Consider the following 19743-nt stretch of genomic DNA (forward strand, 5'->3'; position numbering starts at 1 on the left):
AATGGGGCTGTTGAAGCAATAGCAACTTTTTTAGGTAAGTAAAAGATCATTAGCAACTACTTCTAACCCATCCTGTGCTGATGGCATTCTTCAGCAATGTCTTTGGTGCCTTTCTGTTTATTTCCTATGAGGACAAAGGACAACAGCCTCCAATATGTAACACCCAAACAGTATGCAAAGCATGTTTTTACTGTACAACTTTATCAGTGGGCTCTTCAAAAATAATCTTAAAAAAATATATAGATATAAGCTTTTCCTTCTTAGGCGAGCCTCATTCCACCGAAGTGTTTTAAGAGTTCAAGTTCACAGCTCTGTTTAGACCATGAATTTAACCCCAAGTAAGCAGTTCAAAAACCCAGTGCAATGACACCTTGCCTATTCCTCCCTCAAATACATCTCAAGCTAGGTGGCTTAAGAATTAAAAAAGAGCATATTAACAGATACGCTGCTCTAGATGGTCTGTTTAGACAGTGGATTAAAGATTATTTCAGGATGTGTGATCCTGAACAAATACTCTGTGCACTCCATCTGTATCCTGATCAGTGAGTTTGCCTTTGGATGTGACACACAAGGAAAGGCTGAGAGCTCTGTAACTGTTTAGCCTTGAGAAAACAAGGGAACTTATTAATGTGCATAAATACTTGAAGGGGAGGAGTGAAGAGAATGGAGCCAGACTCTTCCCAGTGGTGCCCAGTGACAGGACAAGAGGCAAGGGGCACAAATTTAAACAAAGTTCCACTTAAACATGCAAGAACATTTTCATTGTAAAGGTGATTTAACACTGGAACAGGTTGGCCAGAGGTGTGGACTCTCCATCCCTGGAGATGTTCAAGACCTGGACACCATCCTGAGCAGCTTGCTCTAGTTGACCCTGCTTTTAGCAGGGCGAGGCAGTCTCCAGAGGTCTCTTCCAACCTCAGCCATTCTGATTCTTATTACAGTTACTTGGTCCATCCAAATGACATTCCTCTTTGGCCACAGAACAGAAGGCATACAGGTAAAGTCCAACTTCTTCATTTAAATAGCTGTGCAGTACCAATAGAGCCTCATTTTTAAGCTCACATTTACACAGCTATGTCTCCTCCTTCATACCAGGAGCTTTCTCACATTTCTACAGGGAACTCTCAGTTTACTCTTCCTCCCTGCAATCAGCATGAAAATGCATTTTACTGAAGCTACCCCAGAACTTCTCAGACTACTGGTTTGAGCAGTATTCCCAAGGGCTTTCTTGCTTTTACACCCTCTGGCACTTCATACTATCTCAGAGTACAGAAAGCACTCGCAGTACTAGGAACCTCTGGTTATAGCAGTGACGGACCAAAGGAGCAGGCCTGCTATGCCTTTTTGAATTCTGATGAAGAGCACATGCAACCAGCAAATGAAGTCCAATTTTGCACTAGTGTGCTAGCCTGCTTGAAAAGATCTGGGCAACTGGTACTCTCTGGACTCTGGTAACTCACTGCTGTATAACCTGCCTGGACCACATTTCTCTTTGCATTTGAGCTACTAACTTCAGCATATTGTGTTTCAAAGAGCTTTCATAAACCTACAGAAGCCTCTGTGCTAAAGGAGCATTAAAAAAACCCCATAGCTGGATAACCTTCTTACAGCACTAGACTCTGTTTCTCCAGAATTGAGATGGCGAGAAAAGTAAACCTGATCATTACTGCAGAGATTTTAAAAAAAAAAAAAAAAAAAAAAAAATCAAGGCACTGGAGTTTGTTATAACATATTATGCTCAAGTAAGGGCTTTTACTGTGTGATGGTCAATAAGGCATTGACAAATGCAGTTCATAAAATTTTTCACCAGAAATTGAAAAAGATGCTTTCATAAAAAAAACAAAGCACGAAGGAGGGCAATAGATTTTCATTTCATAAAGACCTTTACATGAAGGAATTAAACTCCATTATGCATATTTTGGCAGAATATGCCTGGTGGGATTGTTCTTCTCTTTGCTCACAGTTGTCAAAAAATGGAGTAACAACAATAGACTGTACCCTGCTGCCTCCAGCCTTAGGCATGAGGCACTTTCTCAGAGTGCTTCAGTCTGTAAAGGCTCTGTAAGCAAGGAAAAAAACCCAAACAAGCAGGAGACTCCCACACCGCTAATAGAAAATATAAGCCACACCATTATCAAAGCCCATTGTGGCCATAACAGTCTCAAGAGCTCCTGGCATGATCCATTTACACAGTTAAGCAATGGCTCTAGAAGGATGATAATGCTTCAGAATTTTAATCATTACTTTTATATGTTTAGGTTCAGCAACATCCATGGCAGTTGGATATGTCAAAGTAAACTGGGATCTTTCTGGAGAACTGGCTTTGGGAATTTTCTCTGCAATGGATGCTGGTTCTCTGTTTCTCATGCACTTTACTGACAACATCTGGGCATGTTATGCTGGTTACCTTGCGTTTAAAGCATGCTATATGCTCCTTATAACAATAGCAATGTAAGTATAATACACAACTGTTCTAATTAAATTAATTTAAATCAGTGTCACATTTTTAAATTTATCAAAATTTTACTGAAAGTTTCCCTAGAAATAAGAATTGTTAGATAGGTCATGACAGCAGCACATATTATTTCTAGCTTATATAAAACTATGCTTTAAATTATGTGACCTAACCATTACAATAGGTTACTCAAAGTCAGAAACTACCTTATTCTGCATTTAGCTGTTGAATGATCTAAGTATTCTCTAAATGATCAAATGAACATACACAGGTCTTAATTTAGCAAAAACATCAACTCAAAATATGTAAAAGATAAGTAGGATGCACAAAAGTGCCAAAGCCAGAAAAACAAGGGATTTCTGCCAAAATGAAGCTGTTAAAGCTTAATAGCCAAAATTGAAGAGGCTTTATCCTATGAAGGATCCACTGTGCACACTGAATTGTTCCCAAACTTCCTCCCATAAGTAAATTGCAAGCGTCCATATTCTCCATAGTTCAGTTAACCTGTACATTTATCTTCAGGTTTCAGATTGCTGTCAATCTAAGCATGGAGCGTTATGCTTTGATGTTTGGCTTCAACAACTTTGTTGCACTGGTGATTCAGACAATTTTAACTGTTGTTGTAGTAGATTCAAAAGGTCTGGGACTGCATATCAGCACCCAGGTAAGCTACATTACTCACACTGCTCTCAGTTCCCCTACTCTCCTCCAAAAGAGGGTTCTACTCCAAGATTAGCCTTTGGGAAGATATTAGGTAATGGACTAGCTTAGGACAGTTACTCGCTTGAAAAACGGGTTTGTTTAAAGTGAACTGCCAGTAGCTCCTACAACCTACTTGTCCTCTAGTCCTGCCAATTTTGTATTTCTGCAATAATTTTAAGAATATTTTCATAGAGCAGAAGGGAAGGACCACCACCTATTACTCAGGGTTTTGTGGTTTTTTTTTTTTTTTTATTTAAAGGCTTGCTATTCACAAGTTTATTGTCCAAATACCCTAAACAGAAGCAGGAAGCAAGCTGAAAGGCAATCTGTGGGCCTATTACTAGGGTAATTCTAAGTTACATAGTTTCACTGGATGCATCTTTAAATTACTCTAATTCTGAAAATTAACTAATCTGATGATTCCCCATTAAATTTCTGAATTTAAAGTTTAAACTTGCATACTGAATGAGGTCCAAGTTTCTAGCTTTCATCTTCTCTGAGAAGAGCCAGAAAGTGCAGGGCAGCTGTCCTCCTCCCTTATTGAGGTGGGGAGAGGAAGCACATAACAGTATTCTCTCCCCCTGCCTTTTACAACTGCAGACTTCCTACAGTATGAAGTCAAGCAGCCAGACTTCTTGAATCCTTTCAAGATGGGATCATTTTGGGGCATGGGTGACAGGGAAGGGAAGGTGGCAGTAGAGGGACACCCCTTCAGCAAAAGCAGTTTTTGACTCTCTCTCCTTCTTCCCCACCTCCATTTCCCAGTTTCTCATTTACGGCAGCTACTTTACATTCATAGCTGGAATTTTCATGATCAGAAGCATATACACCATTATCTCCATCAAATGCAGAAATACCAGTGCGGCTGCTGAAAGCATTGATCATTAACAACGGAGACAAAAAGAATGGCTGCAAGCAACAGTGCAGAAGGCTGCATCATCTGAACAATGAATTAGGAGAAAAATAGTGCTCAACCAAGCAAGACTGGTCAATGGTGAAACAGGCTGTTTATAAGCCTACAGCATAAAGAGCTTTGTCAAGAGGATGATGCATTTTGCCCTTTTTCTTCACTAGTAGTTCTAATACCAAACAATCCTCAAACAATCTTTATTTCAACACAAATTTAATGATCTCACACCAGAACTTCTATTAATGCTCAATAAGCAGAAGAAGCAAGTGCATACAGATGCCTGAACCTCACAACAGAAGAACTTAGAGAACACAACCTTTGAATTTTCACTTCTATGAGTATTTCAATTAAAGGCAATTTAGTCATAGGCATAAGACCACCAAAAATTCCTAGGTGTGCTGGTTTTGGCTGGGAGAGAGTTCATTTTGTCCGTAGTAGCTAGTATGGGGCTGTTTTGGATTTGTGCTTGATAACACAGGGATGTTTTTGTTGCTGCTGAGCAGGGCTCACACAGAGTCAAGGCTTTTTCTGCTTCTCACCCCACCCCACCAGCGAGCAGGCTGGGGGGGCACAAGGAGTTGGGAGGGAAAACGGCCAGGACAGCTGACCCCAACTGACCAAAGGGATATTCCATACCATATGATGTCATGCTCAGCGTATAAAGCTGGGGGAAGAAGGAAGGGGGACGTTCAGAGTGATGGCGTTTGTCTTCCCAAGTCACTGCTACGCGTGATGGAGCCTGCTGATGGGAAGTAATGAACAAATTCCTCCTTTTGCTTTGCTTGTGTGCATGGCTTTTGCTTTACCTATGAAACTGTCTTTAGCTCAAACCCGCTTCTGATTCTCTCCCCCATCCCACCAGCGGGGAGAGAGCAAGCGGCTGTGTGGTGCTTAGTTGCCAACTGGGGTTAAACCACAACACTAGGGAATCTAAAGAAGCAGTTGCCCCATTGCAGCAAGATGATCTGTTGGAAAGCTTGCCACAGAAACCTTTTGAAAACTTAAAGACTTTTTCAACTGAAGTTGTGACATGCATTTTTAAAGCAAGTTAACGAATAGCAACAAAACAGTTTTTTCCAAAAGATGCTACTTCTGTATATTCAAAGGTGGATTACTACAATGCTATATAGCATAGCAATAATGCCACTTTAGTTTACAAATGGCTGAATGCAGTCATTTCAGGTTCCACACAGACAACGCACTCTTCAGAAATCTGAAGTTACAGGACTAAGGAAAACATGTCATTATATACAGATAAACCGCTACTGATGCAGTGCCAGTCCTACTGCAAATTTATTGAAGATGTACAAATACAACACGCTCATCTTCCCTTGGAGTGTCTGTCTTGATAAGCATATGCATTAATTATGTCTGACAATTGCCATGACCCACACACGCATTTCTTTGGAAGCAAAAAAATCTCCTAAACTACTTATTTTTAAGCCATGGGGAGCCACTTCAATTTCTACGCAAGGCAGGCTTACTTAAATAACACCACTTAAAGTTTAGATATAACTAAAGCTAATTAGGGAATGTTCTTTCAACTGTGTTCAATAATGTCTACTTTGGAGTCAACTATATCAGACAGCAGCAAATTCCATTGTGTTCCTTTACCACAACTTACAGATTTGCCAAGAGTCATAAGTAAATGCTTCCCCCAGTTCAGCTCACAAGAAAGTAAAAATCATTAATTCTTTTAAAAACAGTTCCAAAAGCTGCTTGAGCTTGCCTTTATGCCCCAGTAAATTTTCCCTTCAAGAGAGCAGAATACTTGCATCATATTTATAGTTCTCTTTCAGGAATTCCAACTAAATTTGGTCCTTTTTAAATTAATTTCTTGCCTCAGCATGTTTCAACATGGTGTTTGGGAGTTTGTAGCCATTGAATAGCTTTGAACTGCTGAAACTGGGCATCACATCTGCCTGCAGAACTCAAGATGTACCTCTTACAGCATCTTCTTACACACATAAGAGCTCACTATTTACTCGTATTACGAGTAAAAGTATTAATCTCGAAGGTCTCCAAACTAATTTCTGTATAAGAGGGCTAAAGTTATCAAGTAAAGTGCTTTAATGCTAAAGCAGAAGAGGATACTGAAAAGCTAGTGGAAGTATAGCTTTTTGGCAACTATGCCAGTTGCATGAGCAATTGTGTGAACAACTGCAGAGATTTCTAAGACAAAACATTTATAATCATGGGTGAAGAATTCATTTTGTAAATATAGTTATTTTAAAAATCTAATCAACAAAACAGCTATGGTGTCAGTTTCTGCTCAACATAAAGGAGACTCAAACCAATCCAAGATCTTCAGCCACTTGTGTGGAGTTTGACAAACTTAAAATTAGCAAACATACGCTAAACAGATGTAGTTGTGTATAGTAAAAGTTGCCAAGCTTTTACCTGCATTCAAGCTAGTTATGAAAAATAAGGTATTCCACTATTTCTGCAGCGTAATATAAAACTACGTGCCTCGCATATTTAAATGAATTTCAGTATCTCTTCGCGGTAATCAGCTTCATTTGGATCAGAACAGTTTAAATAGATGCTGATCTCATTAGCCCTTGCGCAAAGCTTAATTTACATCAATTTAGGTGAAGGGAACAAAGGATTGTTCTTCTTCCACAAGGCCTTCCTCATCTTGTTGATGAGACATTTGGTTGGTTTGGTCCAGTTCCCTGCAATGAGCATATTTAAGCATTCCACAAGTCCTTCTGAACTCGTGCAGTTCCCCACTCTCTACTGCGTTTATGTGTTACTAGCCCAAACAAGTAAGGTAAACAACAGGGAAGAACTACAGCTATTTATATTATGCCAAAAAACTGGTGAGAGCAAGGGCATCACTAACATCCTGGAAATTCTCAATTGCTGGGGATTTGTTTAATGAATTTCCCAGAGAATCTTGGGAATTAAACCATACTCTATCCAGCAGTCCTCATCAGAAGACAGACTTCAAGTCTGTTTTAACTTCAAATATGCCAACAGGATAAAACCAGACATTTAAGTGAGGAATGCTACTATAAGCAGCTTGTTGTATAAGCTGCCCATCCCCTGCTTTGGGATCTCCAAAGCTTCAAAAAAAAAAAAGATACAGAAATTACTACCACCCCATAGGCAGGCAACGGAAGTCAAAAGCACTGGTATAAGTGTTGTTACAAGCAGTGGTCAAGTCTTTCAGCTCCCCTAGAAATAAGCAGATCTAACATTCAGGCAGTCAACTAAAAGTGAAATGTCTTACCTTCAAGAATTTTCGCATTTGTCTCAAATGGGCTTGCACATCCTTTTCTCAAAAATCACCTGACATAATCTGATCTTATTTATTCCTGTTATTTTGAAAGCTGTTAAGAGTGTTATTCTCCAGCTGGTCAGAAACCTTTTTTTAAGCTTGCAGTTTATATATTCATGATATATTTACATTATTTGCTTAGTTCCAGTATTACACTTGAACTTAAGCCAAGTTATCTCTGTGTTTAAAACATCATCACCAACTACTTTGATGCAGAGTTATATTTTCCTTGAACCTTCTTACTATTCAGACTACGCAAGGCAGACATTTTTTTCCCCTCTACAAATTGCATTCTAGTATGACAGGAAACACTCCAGAAAATAAAAAAAAAAAAATTGATTAATTTAATATTCCACAGGAGACCTTACTAACATATTATCAATTTTTAATAAAAAGAGTGCTATTACATCTGTGGTACCTTGGCCTGCTATTACACATACTGTTCTGATCACAACTAAGTCTTGTTCAAAGACTGTCATTAGCTACCCATAATTATGTGTCTTTTGCAGCTAACCATTTCTCAAGTAACTACCCTCCTCAGTGCTTCCAGTGTCCTTCATTACACAGCTATTCTGTCAAAATAATTCAAGTTCACTCAACATTTTCCTGTTCAATAGGTCACTTCACTCGAGCTAGAACAGCAAGCTTAATCACAAGGACACAAAGAAACATATCCAAGTGAGTCATGCAAAAATTTTAAGCTTAACTCACCTTTAAGTATATTGCTTTTGATAACTCATCTGTGTATGAGACTCAATATGTCCATTTTAACCCAACAAAATGTTACTGCAGAGAAATAATGCTACACAATTGTTTTTTCTAATATTTATTTTTTTCACCTGCAAACTGTAGCAAAACATGATCAGCTTTATTATGCAGACAGGTATCCCTCTAACATTAGAGATTTAGGCATGTATAAATAGAAGAGCTCTTAGGAAAAGAAAACATTTTGAGAAATGAACAAACCTTCAATTTAACTTCATGACTTCCAATACCAATGGTTAAAATGATGTAGCTCATTCATTCCAAGAGATACAACAGCACCTTAAAGTGGCTGATCTATTTCCCAGTAACATTTTTCACATAACAATGTGTTAAAGTTACAAATACTGATATGCACAAATAGCTATTTTCTAAGAAAAATATGTACAGTACTGCAGCATAATGAATGTGGTATCTGCAATAACTTATTAGCCAATTTTAATATACATGATACCGCTACTTTTTACCTGCCAGTTCACAGGTTCAAAGATGTTACTACAGCCCTCTGTTTTGCACGTTATTACCTGGTGGGGGGGTTGATTTTCTTGGGGTTTGTGTTTTGTTTTTTTTTTTTAATTTTTTAAAGGTACACAATGCAGGCTTTTATTTTTACTTCTTAAAGACTTCTTTTGTGTTTAAAGCTAATATCAGTGAAACAAGACAACAGTGCAAGAGGCGCAGAGATGTTATGTGACCACATAAGAGTTCTTTTGGGTAAAGTGTCTATAAGGCTATAAGAAAGGATTGGTTGATGAGCTTCCTGTTGGAAATTGTCCTGTTGGTGCACCAGCCTGGGGGAAAATGAAAGAAGAAAACAAGACAAATATTTAAGATTTTTTTCCATATTGTAAATCATAAATGCAGGATATATAAAAAAGAAAACAACCTATTAGGAAATATTTCTGGTTTATGTTGCAGTCTTTTTTTTGTTGGTTCTCTGAAATTGCACTACTGTAAGAGCATGGTATACAAGTACCTCTCTTTTGATTTGAACAGCGTTACAAATGCCATGTCATCGTAATAGTGAATTGCATTTAGGAGATTCATATGCTGCCTTCCCTTATTTGAAGCAAAAAAAAAAGAGAGAATCTTTGTGTGTCTCTAAATTAAGTGTTACAGATTATGCCTCTTCAGACATACAGAAGTTATTAATATCATGCAACAACTCACTTACCATAAAAGGGTTACTAGATACTCCAACAGCTGCAACTTGCCCAAAAGGAGTTACTACAGGCTTTGCCTGTCCAAATGCAGCAAAACCTGCTCCTTGGAAAGATAAGTGAAAAATATTAATACTAGTAACCAATCTTTGCTGCAGCTCCCACACAAAAATAAGTGGAAGCTTGGACTGCACAATCAGGAGGACTGATCTACTTAAACACTATCAAGAATGTAAGTGTAAAAAAAAAATATGGCTAGGCTTTTTCTTTGTTTTATTTTCAACTGTTCGGAACTAGTCAGTTTCCAATTTCTACATACGCACTTTTTCAATGTTATTTTATCATTTAAATTTAGGGAGAAAGTACTCTCCAATTTTCTCTTGCCTGTGTTCTATGAAGTTAGACAAAGTGTTATAATCAGTTGCAGACACTCCAAAAATGAAGACAAAACAATCCTTCTTGCATAAAAAACCTTTAAGCCTAGGAATACTTATAATTTTAGTATCAGATTGAGGTAAAATTTCAGTTATGTCACTACACACAGCCAAATCAGAAAGCTCAACTACAGGGCCAAAACAGAGTGTGGGAACACCTCATCAATATTATTATCAAGTTCATATAGAAATACACACCCATTATTGCTAAATTACAGACAGATCATTTTCTCCATGTTTCTGATTTAAACAAGATTAGCTAAAACGCATAGACCTACCATTTGGCTGCTGAGTAAAAGCAGTCTGCTGAGGGAAAGCTGCCTGTGTTGGGAACGTGGGCTGCTGGAAGTTGCCACTAAAACTAGTAGGAAGACTGTAGGAGGCAGGAGTTCCAAATCCTGCAGGCATGCTCATGGATGCAGTACCAAATGTTGCTGCTGGTAGGCAAAAAATAACATTCCATTATTTGTAAGAAACCACTTTTTTCATGAGACATTACTATAATGTCATGTTTAGAAAAGTCTCCTAATGCCTCAGTGACCATACAAAAGTTAGGTTCAACTTCTACAGCCACTGAACTGATTTGTGAGCTTGGATCACCACCAATTTACTTTTGCACTTTAAAAGTGAATGGAATAATTTAAAATTTACTAGATCCAGCACATTCAGATATACTTTCTGAAAAGGAAATTATTTTTTACTTTCTCTACATTATCGTATACTTCCCCCAGAGTTTTTCTGGTAAAAGTCTGCACACGTCAGAAGCAAGCACTTTCAGGCAGTTTCTCCTTCCGAGAAAAGCATGAAAGGATCTTCCTACTTCAAGCTGCATTGCAGAAAGTTACAAGTCAAAAAAAAAGTCATAAGGGATACATGCATCCCCTCTCTCTTCATCCCATCCTTAATCACACTTCAAAGGAAATTTTCACCATGCACATTATTTGCACACAAAGTTCCTATTGCAAACGCTCTTACTGGTGAGGTAAGACTTAAAACAAAAAAACCCCAAAACTTTTCATCTGATTCTCTGCTGAACATTTCAAGTAAAGAACACAATGCTCATATGCTATTCCACTTGCCTTCAGCAAATAAACAGGAGCACATCAAGTGCAAAAATGTAGTAACAAAACCATTATTCAGTCTTTTGGGAGACAGTCTTGAAAGGAGAAGGTATAGAAGTATTTTTGGTACAAATACAGACACCAGGCATTTTATTCTAGTTAAACATTAGACAGAACTTTTCTTTTGAAATGTTACAAGTTAGATTTTATGCAAGCTCAACTGTTTAAAAAAAATTAATATATCTAATGAATATAGCTTAATTATCAGTTGAAAAATTCACCCCATAAGTATTCAAGGGCAAGACATTATACATACATAAACTGCTGACAAAGTACACGCAAAGCTAATGTACTAACATTGTTGTCAAGTTACAGATAGCAGAGAAGCTATTCAATAGGAAAACTTGCTAAAACAGCAAACAAAAGCACAACAAAGCGAGCAGTGAGTTGGGATATCCCAAAAGGCATCAAGCTACTATTGGTAGAAACTTCAAGAGTCACTCAACTTGTTAGCATTATATTGTGACCATGGAGGATATCAATAATGGTTTTGTTTTAGTTGCTTAATAGGTTGCCTACGTAAGCTTTTCTCTCCCTTTGCCCACACCCACTCCATTTTAAAACACAGAAAGTCTTCCAAAATTCTAAGTGCAGAGAACCAGATAGCTATCAATAAGCTTTTACAAGCAAGAACAATTAGCCACAAGAAACTTGATACCAAATGTGGCCACCTACCAAAATGAGCCTGAGGAAATATGTGAGAGTGCATTGCTCCCGAGAGGCCTTATGGAAGCCACAAAGAGACCAGACAATGTCAAATCATTTATACACTCGAGTAGTCATTTCTTAGTTATATATATATAAAAAAAAATATACACATGTGTATGTACCAAACAATTTGCCCATAGCATGACCAGCAATAGATTAAGCTAAGAAAACCATTAGATATAAACGCTACAAAACAGATCTCCCATGTAATAAATAGCAAAGTTCATGCAGAAAGAAAGCTCACACCTTAAACTGAAAGGGGCAGAATATTATCTTTACTTATAGTCATTATCTCTAGTTACCTAGTACATAACATCAGTACAGCTGCCAAAGGGTTGGAACCTCTGCAAGCCAAGGATTGCAGTTTAGAAGGCAGAAAGATAGAGTTGCCATATTCAAACAAATTATCTAAAGAGGCTACAAGTTCTTAATGATGATCCAAAATAGCACAATTACTAGTGAGATTAAAATGAGGAAAAAGATATTGTGGGCATTAAGTAGCTGAATAAGTTTAACTGCATATTATTTCAAAAGGGACTGAAAACAGAATTCATTTTAGCAGAAGACATGAATTTGATCAATTCAGTTTTAACTCGGCCTGATCAGTTTAATTAAATCTACCTAAAACTTTGAGCAAAGCACAACTCAATGTTAAAATGCGTACATCAGCAGATTTAAGTCTGTGGAAGTCCAGTTAATAGATAAAAGTGCCGAAATTTAGCAATGCCTTTGGAGAGGAAAATTAGCATAATCTAACAGTCATCTAAATCCAAGTTCAGTGTTTTAAAGAAAAGTACAATCACTTTTTAAAAAGTGATTAAGTTTCTGTCTATGGAATTATGATTCTACAGAATCCTCCCCCAGAAAATTAATGTAAATCATGAGTGTAAAGATTATATTTAAACATATGCTTTACTGTTACAAAAAAAGACAAATAAAGGACACCACCAATGTACTGAATAAGTGGACTGGTGAGGAGCTAACAGCCCAAAAGCCTTGTTTTTCCTTGTTCTAGCCCCACCTCTTTAGTTTTGAGGGCTTTCAGGACTTTGAAATAAAGAAACAAAAAAAGTAAGTATACCAGCTTAGCAGCAGGGCTTTCAAGATCCCTGATTTCAGGGCAACCTGCGATGAAGCATGCTTCAAAGCAAAGGTTATAGTCTTGGAAGGTACCCAACTGGTAATACTATCTAAGCTATTTGTAGTCTGTGTATTAGAAGATCTTAAACAGATCATTTTGACATTTTTCATGTCCACCATTTGAAATGCTAGGATTGGGCCAGAAACAGGAAACTAATGTCCTCAGCCCAATAAAAAACATCACTTATCCCAAAAAAAAAGTTAAAGTTGATTTCTGCAGCCTATTCATAAATATTGTACTCTACATTGAACAAACACACAACATGTCAAATAGACTAGAGACAGATAGTACAGAAAACCTTTAAGGAACAATTTACACACAATGAAAAAAAAGAATCAATGCAAGTCTTGAAAGAAAGTTTCTCAAACACTCAGGGGTTTATTTACTAACCTGTTGCTCCTCGGCTGTTGGTCTGGAATGGATTTGTTGAAGGTGCCACTGGGGCAACAGGGGCAGCTACAAATGGATTTGTGGAAGGTGTTGCTGAAAGATTAAAAACATTTTATTTAATAAAGTCTTTTAAAAATAGCCAACCTGACTCACATTAAGTTTATACAGCTTTTATACAGATATATAAATATCTAAAATTACATGGAAAATTAGGAATTGATAATAAAAAGCTTAATTTGAAATGCATCACAACGGTACTTTTTTAGCATCCTTTAGTAACTTCAATATCACTAGTGTCAAAGTATAGCACTATCAACTAAAAATTAGTAAGATGTTTGCTTACAGTCCACAACAGGCGTTAATAACACTTATATACCTCCAAATGGAGCAGGCACACTCGAAGATGCGGGCTGTGTCTGTGCAGTAGCAGCCACAGGTACTGTTCCAAAAGCATTGCTGAAAATAATTCATACATTCAGTGAAGTCAGAATTACTTGTTTAACAATTAAATACAACTTACAATTGTTGTTGGCATATAAAAGAATAGGAAAGGAATGCTTATGTGCAGTTTGCAAACTGCAATATAATTCACTGATGCCTCAAATTCAGCCCCTGATGCCAGGGTCAGAGACTATAATAGTGCTGAGCAATGAAAAGTCCTCTCCACCAACAGCAGGAGAAAGAATATTGAACAGAGGTCACCAGCATAAACATTGCAAAGCAGAAGATTTAGGGGCACTTACAATACCAAGCAGAGCTATAACAGGCGTTTGGTATTTATTAATTCAATAATCTAAAAAAGAAGTGGTTGGCACCATTTACATTACAAATATCTGAATAATTTTTTTGCCAGGGATGATGCTATGATTTTCAGTATGCGTGCAAATATTCTGTACAGGAAAGTGTTATCATCTAACAGGTTTAGCATGTAATGACTAGAAAGGTGCAGAGAACATTTTGCTGAAAGTATTCTTAATTTTATCTTATAGTATCTTATCAGACAGTACTGCTATTATTTAAAACAAAGGATGCAGTTTCAGTACTACCTTGAAACGCATTCAACGTTTCCCCATTTAGATAAGAAATAAAACCAGATTTGAGAAACAATTTTGAGCTACTTTTCTGCATACTGCTGAAGTCAATGTAGGAAGTCAGCTACTTCTAACAAAGTACCTGCTAACGTTACTGGTGGAAGTATACGCGTTACTAGAGGTTGCTGTGGAGCTGAACACGCTGTCTAATTCTGCTAGAGCCGCATATTTGTCTGAAGACACACTTGACTGATTTGGGGCTGACAATGCAGGACCTCCTGATGCTGACACTACTGTACTGAAGCCACTTCCTTGCTCACTACCACCTAGAAAGAAAGAAACCAGATTAAAAGTGATGAAGATGGTTTTACTTTCTGCCCTGCCAACGTTGAGAACTAAATGGAAGTTCACAGACAGTTTAAATTTCAGACTTAAAAATTAAATATGCACTAGGGCATACAGGAAAAAAAAAAAATTTAACAAGCCGTTAGCTATTAGCGAAGTGTCATGCTTCCATAGATATTCTGCAGCTCCAGAGAGCCTCTGGTTTCCCTGGAAAATAATGAGTAAATACTACCATCATTTTCAACTAGAAATTTTAACAAAACACATACCCTCAAACTATCCATTTCACAACAAAGTACTACATTACAAACCAACCCAAGTTTTTATCCACCATTTGAGAAGGGAAAAACGTAACAGAATAACTAGGTTTTTTCTCCTTAACTTAAAATCAACTAAATCCAAGTATCACTGCTACTGGTTTATAAAAAACTAAAGCCAAATCTTTTTGTGGCAGAGAGGTAGGAAAGCTACTCTGGCAGTTCTCTGCAACAACTGTGGCTCTCCATTCAAGAGCCTTCACTATAGGTTTTAGCACAAATATAAATATATATTTTCATCATTGCAGTAATAATTATTTAGATATCTCCACTTAGAATTATTCATCTTGACAGCAAGTAGGTTCTCAAAAAGCAGTTTTCTGATGACATCCCTTTTGGAGTGACGTTAGTCTTAAAATTTATATCTTACACATTACGGGTACACTGACGTGAAATTCTACTTAAAACTTAAAGAAAGGACATTTTGAAATACGGTTACTATTTTGACATGCACAGCCATCCTTGTAGTAAGTATACGCATGTAGAATAAGCACGTCAAAGAATAAAGTTTAATACCTTGCCCTGCGCTGAAGATATTGTCTAAATTAGCAAGAGCTGCATATTTGTCAGCTGACTGGAGATTCGATTTATTCACTGCAGCTTTACTGGCTGCAGTTGCTGTTGTGTTGCTCTGAGAAGCATTGAAGGCTCCAAAATCAGCACTGGAGGATTTGGGGAAGTTATCAAAGTGAGCAAAGTTAGCATTCACTGATCCAGCGCTTCCACCTGTAACAAATTAAGTTAAACACAATCAACACTCCAAAGCTACAGAAAGTCTCTCCAACTGTAACTGATGGCACAATAATCCCACCTCTTTGCGGTTACATGAGGTAACATGTTCCCCCACCCATTTAAGACTTTTTCCCATTTCCTTCAAAGTTACACTGGGTCATCAGAAAAAATAATTTTTTTTTTTTTTTAAAAACACATTTTTCAGTCTGCGGATCAGAGACAAAAAACCCCCAAGCTTCAACAGCTTAAATCACAGTCATAATTTGATCTTGAAGAACTTTATGCTATTTATTAGCTGTTAAACTAATTCCAACGATAGTATTTTGCTAGAAAAATAAGTATTTGTCTGAATCTTTAATATGCAAAATACAGAAGCTTCATTTTCCTGACATATGTGTCTAATGAATTGCTACTATTTGCATTTACTTAATGGTACAATGTTTAACCATTTCAGATGTCAGTCATCGTTCTAAGCAAAAAACAGTGCCTAGAATTCCAAAAGCAGTATGATTCCTTGTCAAGGTTTAGAGGGATAGTTTGGTTCTCTGTTCTCAGATTTTTGGACTACATCCAATCAGGAAAGAGGTGAGGGGGAAGACACAACACAGCTCTTTTTATACCAAGTCTCCACTGATGTCAGAGATACATAAATCAACTTTAAAAAAATCTGACTTAGGTCCACACAACTGAACTTCACTTCAAATATGAAACCATGAGCTTCCATCTCTTCAATGTCCAGACAATTTAATCTAGGCAGGTCACGTACGTAAATTTAAATGAGTTGTTCCATTAAGTGTATCACATTTTATAACAGCTAGTTGAGGACTTCACTCATACTACAGAACACACAACTTTCTAATAGCATAATCAAGAAGTTAAAACATATGCAACAGTAGGAATGAAAATGCTATACTACAATGGCATAAAATGAAGCAAGCTGAGTTTTCCACTGCGTGGAACTTACTGTGTACAGCCTGGAGAGGAAAAGCTGAAGTAAATTCACCAAAACTGCAGCTAGATGAAAGCGTTCTGAACGCTGGACAGCCAGAAATTGTGTGTGGGTTAAAGTTAACATAAGAAGGGAGAAAGAAAATTTGGAAAAAAGTTTAAAACGACACCACACTCAAAAGAAAAAAAAAAAAAAGGAAAAGAAAGTCAGTCAGCCAAAGATCTAGACAAACAGCAAGTGTAAGCTCAAGCAGAAGTTCTAAAGCATGATCAAATTAAAGGAAAGCAAAATAAGTCTTAGCAATAGGCTCTACACATGAAGTCAAACATACTGAAGTGCGTGCATATGTTATACATACGCATAGACACACACTTTTTTTTGGTACTGTGATGTGCTTTTGGGTCTACTGAAACACTTCTCTTACACGATACAAAGCCAATTCAATATTTATCAAAAGCAGTATGGTTCACTCTTTTCATAGTTATTTCAGGTGTAGAGCTAACAAACACATAGTGCCATAAACCAGACTTCTGAGTAGCATTAGGAAAAAAAAGAAAATCAACACCAAACAGAAGGAATTCATTTTGAGTTTCCCCAGAGCTTCAGATGGCTTGAGTGCATTAAAGCAGGCAGATGCAAGAAATCAACTCAAGTACCTTCCAACATAAAGGTAAGGATTATTTCAATTAAGCATTAATCAAAAGTGCTAGGAGTTCTACCTGTATTTTGGGGCTGAAAAGAAGAGTGACTTGCTGTGGGGAAACCTCCAAAATTACTCGAGCCACTAGAATGTCCAAATGCATCAAAGTTTGCAAAACCTGCATTTGCAGAGTTCTGCGCTGTAAATTGCAAAGGAACAAAACATGTTAATGGATATGGGAAATAAACACAAAAACAGATGTATTAACTGAATTCATGGCCATGACAACCTCCAAGGGTTATGTCCTACCTTGTAATTTCTTTTTACGTGAAAAAGTTATACATGATATTCTACAACTAAAAGTTGTCTTTGAACAAGCTTTCACGAATCCCCTTTATAGAGCTGTACCAGTTAATGCTGCTACTCTCCTCCTCACACATGCTACTACTCACAACTGCGTGACCTGATGAAGTCCAGTTCAGCTTAACCCTAGAGTGTTTGCAGTGGTGGCTGGTCAGGGAAAAACAGCCAAAAAGTACAGAATACCAGATGTATACCTGTAGAACCCAAACCAGGTATCATTCTAAATGCTAGTTTCCAAAACTAGAATTTGTGGACTAACTGAACATTTCTTTGGGAATAAAAATTAGAAAGTATTCTTGTAACATACTGACAATTTGAATTCCTCACATACATGCTTCCTCCTTGGGTGAATTTAGTTTGGCACCACTTGAATAGTTTTGGCTAGGTTTATAAATTCATTTCACTGGAAAATTCAGTTTTTAAAAAACTAAATCAAGAGTACAGAAATATGGAAAATCAATACCAATGTCAAGAAGATAGCATTCATAGAGTGTATCCACAAAATAAAATCCAAGGACATTTCAAATAGAATTTCAGTTTTCGCCTTCCTTTCGTGCCATACTATAGGAGAAAATAAAAGTTAACACCCATCTAATTTCAAACACCTGGACATTCAAGCATCTATAGATTCAACAGGAATTGCATGCCTAACTGATAAGCTCCACAGAAAGTCTTAACCACTGTTACAAGCAAGGAGTAAGGCAAAAAGTGTTTTTAATCAAATGCAAAACAAACCCGTATATATAGTTAGCTTGAGTTACCACCTAAAGAAAGCCCACAAAACACCTTCTAGAATAACAAATATAATACATCATATTTTTGGGTCAGCATTTGTTTATTCTGGGGGGATTCTGCAGATTAAGTATTACAAAAACAATAAATTATACTGATGGTTTAAGTATTGTTACTTAATAGTCAGATAATGCTAATAAAAAGTCGCATTATTTCACTTAATTTCTATTAAAAAAGCATCTGCACTACAGGTTTATAAACTAAAAGGACATTTTTATACAAACTACCATATTCCACAATGCTGCTAATACAAATGAAAGTGCAAGTATTTCCCTTCACAAGGGATACTGGGAGAGAGCGTGAGGTTTGACTCTACTTGATACCACTTTTTTATTAGAAGTGTGCATGCATATTTGCTTTACATGGCATGGTTTTGGTAGCAGGGGGCTGCAGGGGTGGCTCCTGTGAGAAGGTATCAGAAGCTGCCCCCACTTCTGACAGCCAGTTTCAGCCAGCTCCAAAGCAGACCTGCGGCTGCCCAAAGCGGAACCCATCAGTAATCCTGGTGGCACCTCTGTGGTAACATATTTAAGAAAGGGTAAAAAACACTGTGCAGCAGTTGTGAGAGAGAGGAGTGAGAAAAATGTGAGGGAAGCAACCCTGCAGACACCAAGGTCAATGAAGAGGGAGGGGGAGGATGTGCTCCAGGCACTGGAACAGAGATGGAGAAGACCATGGTGAAGAAGGTTGTCCCCCTGCAGCCAATGGATGACCATGGCGGAACAGATATCCACACTGCAGCCTGTGAAGGACCCCACACCAGAGCAGGCAGAGATGCCCTGAAGGAAGCTGGGGCCTGTGGAAAGCCCATGCTGGAGCAGGCCCTGCAGCCAATGGATGACCATGGCGGAACAGATATCCACACTGCAGCCTGTGAAGGACCCCACACCAGAGCAGGCAGAGATGCCCTGAAGGAAGCTGGGGCCTGTGGAAAGCCCATGCTGGAGCAGGCTCCTGGCAGGAGCTGTGGCTTATGGAGAGGAGCCCATGCTGGAGCAGGTTTTCTGGCAGGAGCTGTGACCCTGTGAGGGGCCCACGCTGGAGCAGTCTATGCCTGAAGGACTGTACCCCATGGAAAGGACCCATGCTGGAGCAGTTCTTGAAGAACTATAGCCCACGGGAAGGGCCCACATTGAAGAATTTTGTGAAGGAATGTATGCCATTGGGGAGGGAGGGATCCCACAATGGAGCAGGGGAACAACATGAGGAGGAAGGAATGGCAGAGATGAAGTGTTACGAACTGACTGCAACCCTCATTCCCCATCCCCCTGCACCGCTCAGGGGGAGGAGGTAGAAAAGTCAGAAGCGCAACTGAGCCTGGAAAGAAGGGGTGAACGTGGTTTTTCTCACTATCCTACCCTATTATTAATTGACAATAAATTAAGTTAATCTTCCCCAAGTCAAGTCTGTTTTGGCCACGACAGTAACCGGCAAGTGATCTCCCTGTCCTTATCTTGACTCATCATATTTTCTCCCTCCTGCTGAGGAGGGGGAGTAAGAGAGCATCT

The 19743-nt window shown here is 38.0% G+C and overlaps 2 protein-coding genes across 2 annotated transcripts in view; one reads left to right on the top strand and one right to left on the bottom strand.

The window, feature by feature from the left end:
- Positions 1 to 2258: 2258 nt before the first annotated feature.
- On the top strand, positions 2259 to 4045 carry LOC104084383 (thiamine transporter 2-like; the record flags this gene model as incomplete). Its single annotated transcript, XM_009588201.1, has 3 exons — positions 2259 to 2451; positions 2978 to 3119; positions 3923 to 4045. Coding segments are annotated over 3 exons (458 nt in total), but the record flags the coding sequence as incomplete, so codon positions are not given.
- A 4118-nt stretch (positions 4046 to 8163) lies between these two features.
- Positions 8164 to 19743, bottom strand: part of AGFG1 (ArfGAP with FG repeats 1) — a 27801-nt gene continuing 16221 nt past the window's right edge. Inside the window, exons 5-13 of the mRNA XM_009588200.1 lie at positions 17160 to 17279; positions 15276 to 15485; positions 14240 to 14423; positions 13443 to 13522; positions 13067 to 13159; positions 11503 to 11550; positions 9985 to 10143; positions 9287 to 9378; positions 8164 to 8903 (exon numbers count right to left, since the gene is read on the bottom strand). Of these exons, the coding sequence (XP_009586495.1) occupies positions 8844 to 8903; positions 9287 to 9378; positions 9985 to 10143; positions 11503 to 11550; positions 13067 to 13159; positions 13443 to 13522; positions 14240 to 14423; positions 15276 to 15485; positions 17160 to 17279 (1046 nt within the window). The 3' untranslated portion in view covers positions 8164 to 8843. The remainder of the gene's footprint in view (positions 8904 to 9286; positions 9379 to 9984; positions 10144 to 11502; positions 11551 to 13066; positions 13160 to 13442; positions 13523 to 14239; positions 14424 to 15275; positions 15486 to 17159; positions 17280 to 19743) is intronic.

Source organism: Fulmarus glacialis, unplaced genomic scaffold (genome assembly GCF_000690835.1).
Source record: "Fulmarus glacialis isolate BGI_N327 unplaced genomic scaffold, ASM69083v1 scaffold4242, whole genome shotgun sequence".
Taxonomy (NCBI): domain Eukaryota; kingdom Metazoa; phylum Chordata; class Aves; order Procellariiformes; family Procellariidae; genus Fulmarus; species Fulmarus glacialis.